The sequence below is a fragment of the Lotus japonicus genome, chromosome 4, assembly GCF_012489685.1.
Source record: "Lotus japonicus ecotype B-129 chromosome 4, LjGifu_v1.2".
NCBI lineage: Eukaryota > Viridiplantae > Streptophyta > Magnoliopsida > Fabales > Fabaceae > Lotus > Lotus japonicus.
Window position 1 is genome coordinate 13,194,282 of NC_080044.1, and position 7,949 is coordinate 13,202,230.

The 7,949-nt window shown below is 35.8% G+C and overlaps 1 protein-coding gene across 1 annotated transcript; it reads left to right on the forward strand.

Moving 5' to 3' along the window:
- The first annotated feature begins 5,703 nt into the window (after nt 1–5,703).
- LOC130712332 (uncharacterized) lies at nt 5,704–7,731 on the forward strand. The gene has a single exon (XM_057562169.1). It carries the CDS (start codon nt 5,704–5,706, stop codon nt 7,729–7,731), a length of 2,028 nt encoding a protein of 675 aa, XP_057418152.1.
- Nucleotides 7,732–7,949: the final 218 nt, after the last annotated feature.

Consider the following 7,949-nt stretch of genomic DNA (forward strand, 5'->3'; position numbering starts at 1 on the left):
GGAATTAAATTCTTCCTTAGTGTATTGAGGAATTTTGAAAATAGGAGTTTGTAAAGGGTTTCCTAGAGTAAATGCTGAAGAAGCTTCTTTGGTTGTTATAGAGGGTTCAGGTTTTTGAACCTCTATTCTTCCTAGCTGTTTTGACATGACTGTTAACATAGTATTTGTAAAATTTAACTGTTGATGAACTTTGTTAGCTTCTGCCTTATAAGGAGATGCTTCGATTTCATGACCATCTTTTATGACTATTTTTACTCCAGTTTGTGGAGGGTATTCTGAAGTAATAGTGTTATTATCAGGAGTTTTCCACGTGGTATTTATTTTTGTGATTGGATTGACGTTTTTCCAGAAAGGATAATTAAGATTATTTTTAATACAATGGTTTTCGAACCAATCAAAGAAATAGATGTTTGTCTCAGAAACTTCCATTTCTTCATAATATAAGGCCCTAAGAGTTTCAGTTTCTTGTTTACTGTAATTCTCGAAGTACCATAATCTTTTATCTTTATTGTATTCAGCCATAAAATCTTTTCTAATGAAATCTTTGTCTATTTCAAAACTAGGTTTTACCCTACTTAACATGTTGATTTGCGAAGGGGTTGGAGAATAATTACTAGATTCTTCATCTTGATATATAGGTGTTGCTATACTAGGACTAGACGTTGTATCTAATCCTTTAAGCTTTGATGATACAGAAGATCTTGGAAGATCTACTCTGTATAACTGTTGAGGAGTTCTAATACTAAATGAGTTTGATCTATTCATTCTTAAAGTGAGATTTGCTCCTTCTTGAAATAATTCTCTTACTTGAGTATTATGAACTTTTGGTTGAGGCAGGGAATTCTTGAATACCCATTCCTCAGGAACTGTAAGACCCAAGTTTTTAAGCTTAGAATAAGTGAATAAAGTTCCTATTCACGATTAGGGTTGATGGATCGTGAAGGAAAACCTGAACAAGAGTTTATTTAATGAAATAAATTTATGAAGGAGAAAGTTCAGGAAAAGTCAAAGGATTGTATCGAAGTCGATTTAAGTTAGCACGACTAATATTCGCTTTAAAACCTAGGACAAGAACCTTAGGAAATAAGACTATGTTCCACCCTTGGAACACTGTAGGAATTTCTTCCAAAAATCTTCAGAGAAATGTTAGAACTTCTCTTATTCATTGTATGACAATCGTTTCGAGGCAAAACTCTAGGATCTACGAACGTCCAATTCCAATCATCGGAAGTTTGCCGAAACTGAAACCCTGGTATTTCAAAACCCTAGAATCAACAGACGATGAAGACTTTTTCTATCCGGAGCTTCAAATGAAGATTCTACACGCGTACACCCATTTCTCTTGATGATTTCAATCTCTCTTCAGAAGGAAGTTTTCTATTCCGACATTCGATGCAAAAAGTAACTTATCGGGTAAAATAGTTTTACACCGACTTTGCATTAGTCACCTAAAATACAAGGAAACCTCTGTTGAGTTTTGGAATTCTGTCGTCAGAACCTATCTTAGGATTCACGGAGAATGAAGCCGGAAAAATAGGAATCACTCTTATATTTTTATTTTAACTTTATGAGTTAAATCCTCCGATATCTAAACAAATCTGTACCGGTTTACAAAATATCTTTTGAAAATATCTTTACAAAATATCTGTTCATCCTTATCCAATCTTTGATAAATATCTATTCATCCTTATCCGATCTTTGATATATATCTACTCATTTCTTGGTTAATGGATCATTTTAATTTGCTCAAAGTGATCATAATTTATATTTTACTATTTCATAAAGTTCCTCATAATTTTTAGTATAGTTATATATCCATTATATATTTTTCTCTTAACTTTGTGAGCTAAATTCTTCAGTGTCTAAATCAATTTATACCAGTTTACAAATATTTTTCCTAAATATCTAAACCTCCTTATCCTCCCTCACTCACTCTGTCGACATCCCTCTCTCTCTCATTACACTTTTTCATTTTTCTTCCTTCTTCTGCAGACCCATTTCCTACTTCTTCTATATATATTATGTACTCTTCTTCTTTTGTTTCTACTTCTTCTTCTGTTTATTTTCCAAAAGCTGCAGCACACACACCTTTTCTATTTTCTTCCCACCACCATCGTGCATCCCTCACTCTCAATGGAACCAGCACCATGCCTTCTCATTCCTCTCATCATCAACGTTTTTTTTCTCCACCATGTCTGACCCTTTCTTCCTCTTTGTGCAGAACCCACACACATCAATCTTCTCATCACCAACACTACTAGAAAAAAGACTTTTCACATCAGGGTTTTCACATCGGTTAGGTTAATCAATAACCTGATGTAAAAGATGACGCGGTGGCAATATTGAAATTATAGTGAACTTTTATGATAGTTTTCACATCGGTTGGGAATATGTCTGATGTGAAAAGTAGTTAGGAAATACTTTTTACAACGGTTTTTATAATAAGCGATGTGAAAGCTAAATGCGGTGGCATTTTTGAAATTTTAATGAAGTACTTTTTACATCGGTTGAAGTATAAGCGATGTAAAAAGTCCATATTTTCTTTAGTTTTAACATCGGTTATGTTATAACCGATGTGAAAAGTCTCAGTTTTTTAGTTTTCACATCGGTTTTGTTATAACCGTTGTGAAAGATCATTCTTTTTTTAATTTTTACACAGGATACAAAGAGTAGTATTCGTTCAAAGTGCTTTCTTCCTTTTTCACCGTTGAAAACCTAAGTCGCCCTACGCTCTTGCTCCTCTTTCACCGTCGCTTGCCGTCGCTAGCCGTCGCTTGCCGTCGCTCGTGCGTTGTGCAGGTCCGGCCTGTTTCGCCGTTGTTCGCCCACTCCACTAAATCCCTATATTCCCTTCACTCCATTGAATCCCTAAATCGTGAATCCGTAATACTCACTCAGATTCTCCTTCTGGTTTTCTCTCCTTTTCGCAGGTCCCTCCCTCTGTCGTTAAACTTGCAGGAACCACGGTTCACTGCTGGAAGCACTGCCGCAGGTACCTTCTTTAATTCTTTAATGCTTAGTGAGAAGAAAGCTTGGGTTAGTATTCAAATCTGTCGTTTTCCTATTCTTCCTTGCTTTCTTGCTTCAAATTTTATGAGTTTAAGTTTTCAAATTTTACATTCTCTTTTTTTACATTGAAATTCCTGTTGTGCAAAATGATGTTGCAGGAAAAGCTTTCTAGATGGGACTGTGAAAAAGATCTCTGCCAAGTTGTAAGTTTAAGCCATTCCCTTATGCTAGAGTGATATATTTTTTCTTGCATACCATGTACATTGGCTTGAAAATACCTCTCGCTACAAAATTATTTCTCTATCACCAGTTTATGAGATTTTCAATCCACTTGCTGGTATTGAGATTTTTGTAGGTTATGAGACCTATATAGGAAGTTTTATCACCTTCAAGCTGATTAATAATCCTCTATTGTAAACTCGTTTCACTCTTGTAAAGAACATTTTGGAGAAGTGCAACTAATAACAATAGGACTCCAATTAACCAACCAGAAAAATGAGAGCCAATTCTAAGTTTGTAATGGGCTCAAGTATCATTTTGTTTTCTCCATGATCCCTTATGGAGCATATTCTATAATTGGTTTGGCATTAGGAATCTCTTAGAGCATGTTTGCATTAAAGTTAGAAAAACATAAACTGACATTGAAAATTAAGGAGAAGGTGTGCTTCTTTGACGTTAATGACATCAGAAACTTTGTTTTCATGTTTGAACTTGGAGCATCTACAACAAAGTAATTACTGCTTAATCTTTTTCTCTTATGACTCAGACCTCAGTTATACCTTATTTACAAATTATTAAAGAAGCAGAATAAAACCTGATCTTACAGGGAAAAGAAAACAAGTTTCATCTGATAAGATCATTACTGACAGAATATAACCTTTAAATTAGAAAGTTGAATTTCCCAAAAAATAATAATTGGGAAGCACCATATTCGGAATTAGTAAGGAGTTTTAGGGTTCACTCACACTTTGGAACAAAATGACACTGAGAGATGTAAATAAGTGTTTTCCTTGAAATTTCAAGATGACACTGACTGATGTAAATATTTGCTCAATTGTCTGACTTGCTCAATTTGCACAATATCTATATTACATGATTTGTAACAGGTATAGGTGCCAGTTCATTGAACATTGATTCTTTTAGCAACTGAATTTGACAAATTAATGAAGTGGGTCAATACTAGTTCCTGCATAATGTTCTTCTTTGTGTCCCTACCTATCATTGTTTTAATATTCCCATGCACACATTTATCCTTAATTCCTTATCATACACAAGATATCAACATCATGAATTTAACTTGTTAGAGGTGAATTAAACCTGTCCGTACACATCGACCTGACATTTAAAATGAATCTATTCGGTGCCTTTCAGTGGGTTGCTGCATATTTCAAATATCAGTCGAGCTGAAATTACTTCTGTCAGCGATATACTTTCAGTTGATGAGAACGTTAAAGTTCTGGTGGTGAAGTCAGCATTTCCTGATAAAATTTCTCTGAGGTAATAGATTTCAGTATTTGATTTTGTTCTGTAATTGCTGGTTGCATTTAGTTTGTTACAGTTTTAATTGGCCTCTATTAGTTAACCTTGATGAGGCTCATATTTCTACCCTCCCAGCAAATAAGACAAACTCCTTACAAAAATAACACCTCTCCATAAAAATGAGAAAATGAGATTATCATGAAATAAAAAGTGGTTTAATCCAACCTGAAAAGTGCAGCTTTTCCAATTATAGGACATGGTTGCACCTCATGGCATGAAAGACTAAACTGTGGAACTGAAGATGTATAAAACTTTCAACTAATAACAAATTAAGATGTTAAAGAACTTCATTTTTATTCCTCTCGGTTTTGTTTAAGCTCTTATTTTAACTAGCTTGGGTTTGGATGTTGCTCTATGTTAAATTGGCAGCGGAGAGTCCTTGGTTTTTACCCATAACTTGGCCTCTTCTTTTTCTCGTGATGATGTTTAATTGGCCTTAGCCTTCAATCTAATAAGGATTTTTTGTTGGTCAGAGTTATTGGGTACTTGCATTCTGTTATGTTGCATTTGCAGTCACAAAGGAAAGAGTTATTGGGTACTTGCATTCTGTTATGCTTCAATCACTCTAGTTTCTTGCAATTGCAGTCACAAAGGAAGAATTATTGAATCAGAGGAAAGAGCAAAGCAGGGTCAAGGAGCCGCAGCCCCAGGAGAAGGTATGTCATGTGCTGTTTTAGTGGCTGCTGATTTTTGTTCTGAGAATTTTGGAAGTTGAAAGCACCAATTTCAAATTTTTTTTCGTTGTGATAGTAGAAGTTGGGCAGTGATGTTTCAGTTACACGCGATTTGTGTTATTTGCAGGCATCGTGATGATCACAGATCCAGCAGAGACAGGGATTACAGGAATTTTGATTGCACACTGTTTTCATATTTTAGATAGGATTTCTAGTTTTTGATTTCGGCGAACTCTTCCAGCCACTCCAGCTCCGACGAACTCTTCCAGCCACTGCAGAACTCTTCCATCTTGCTGTAAGTTTGTTTTCTCTGAATTCGTGATTCGTTTTTGGCTTATTTAATTTGAATGCTTGTTCATGTTCGATTTTTTACAATTAATTTTTAGGTTGTCTTTAGCTTATCATTTGAAAAATGTTGATGAGTTTGGTTCAAGGGTCACAATTCTTTAATTTAGTATGTGATAATTTGCAGAACATAGTTATGGATCGTAGTTGGATGAGAGCTAATCGATTAAGTGATGAGTTTGATAATGGAGTGGTTGAATTTCTAGAATTTGCTGAAAAGAATCTTCCGAACAATAAGGGACTCTTTCCATGTCCTTGTGTTTCTTGTGGGAACCGGGACCCAAAACTTACTAAGGATGAAATAAGGGACCATCTAGCTTGGAGAGGGATTTGTCAAAATTATACACAATGGATATGGCATGGTGAAGTAGTAATGCCAAGTGTATCACAAAGAGAGAAAGTATGTGTAGATATGGATGATCGGCTGGAAGACATGATACATGATATTGGAGAAGAATCATTTAAGAGAGCGCATGTGTATGATACTTTATGTAAAGACAAGGAAGAACCTTTGTACCCGGGATGCACAAACTTTACACGGTTGTCAGCTGTGTTAAGATTGTTTAATTTGAAGGCGAAAAATGGATGGAGTGATAAAAGTTTCACTGATTTGCTTGGATTGTTGAAAGAAATGCTTCCAGAAGGTAACACAATGCCGAATCGTCATTATGAAGCCAAGAAAGTATTGTGTCCGATGGGCATGGAGTATGAAAAAATACATGCATGCCCTAATGATTGCATCTTATACAGAAAAGAGTTTGAAAACTATGATCATTGTCCGAAGTGCAAGGCGTCACGCTACAAAAAGAAAGATGGTGATTCCAGTGATGATGTGAGCACAAAGGGTCCTCCTGCAAAAGTGTTATGGTACCTACCAATAATTTCAAGGTTCAAGAGATTGTTCTCTAATGCAAATGACGCAAAGAACCTTAGATGGCATGCAGAAGAGAGAAATGAAGATGGAAAAATTCGCCATGTAGCTGATTCTTTGCAATGGAAGAAAATTGATTTGAAGTTTCAAAGTTTTGGAAAAGAGTCGAGAAACCTTAGACTTGGACTTGCTACCGATGGAATGAATCCGTATGGTAGTCTAAGTTGTAACCATAGTTCATGGCCTGTTCTCTTGATAATTTACAACCTATCTCCTTTGTTGTGCATGAAGCGTAAATATATGATGTTATCTATGATGATTCCGGGCCCAAAACAACCAGGAAACGACATAGATGTTTATCTAAGTCCATTGATTGATGATTTAAGATTGTTGTGGGAGCAAGGAGTTGATGTTCTTGATGCGTATTCTGGTGAGCATTTCAATATGCGTGCCATGTTGTTTTGGACCATCAATGACTTTCCGGCATACGGTAATTTGTCTGGTTACAGCGTTAAAGGGCATAAAGCGTGTCCTATATGTGAGAAAGATACAAGTTACCATCAGCTTAATCATGGAAGGAAGACCGTTTATCTTGGGCATCGGAAATTTGTAGACCGTCATCATCCATATCGTAAATTGAAGAAAGCTTTCAACGGAAAATCAGAGTATGGTGTTGCGCCAAAACCCTTGACTGGAGAGGAAGTTTATCAACGACAACAACATGTGAAGGTTATCTTTGGAAAGAAACAAAAGAAGCCTGCTGAAAAAAATGTATGGAAAAAGAGGTCGGTGTTCTTTGATCTTCCATATTGGTCAAGTCTTGATGTAAGACATTGTATTGATTTGATGCATGTAGAGAAAAATGTTTGTGAAAGTCTAATTGGCACACTTCTTCACATTAATGGCAAGACAAAAGATGGGTTAAGTGCTCGTTTAGATTTGGCTGAAATGGGTATACGACAACAGTTAACTCCACAACAGATAGGTAACAAGACATATTTGCCTCCAGCATGTCACACTTTGTCTAAGAAAGAGAAGACAAGTTTTTGTGAGTGTTTACAAGGTATCAAAGTACCGCAAGGTTACTCATCAAATATCAAGAGACTTGTTTCAATGAAAGATCTCAAGTTAATTGGCTTAAAATCTCATGACTTTCATGTTCTGATGCAGCAATTACTACCAGTGGCTATGCGTGGAATATTGCCTATTAAAGTTAAGAAAACTATAACTAGGCTGTGCTTATTCTTCAATGCAATATGTAGTAAAGTCATTGATCCATTGAAGTTAGACTAGTTGGAAAATGAGGCTGCAGTCATCTTGTGTCAGTTTGAGATGCATTTTCCTCCTTCATTTTTTGACATTATGGAACACTTGATTGTTCATTTGGTAAGGAAGATTAGATTGTGCGGTCCAGTTTGTTTAAGGTGGATGTATCCGGTAGAACGGTACATGAAGATACTAAAAGGGTATACTATGAATCCACACCGTCCGGAAGCTTCGATTGTTGAAAG

What these genes read in the sequence shown, in the direction of transcription:
- LOC130712332 (XM_057562169.1), top strand. Translation starts at nt 5,704, where the DNA reads ATGGATCGTAGTTGGATGAGAGCTAATCGATTAAGTGATGAGTTTGAT.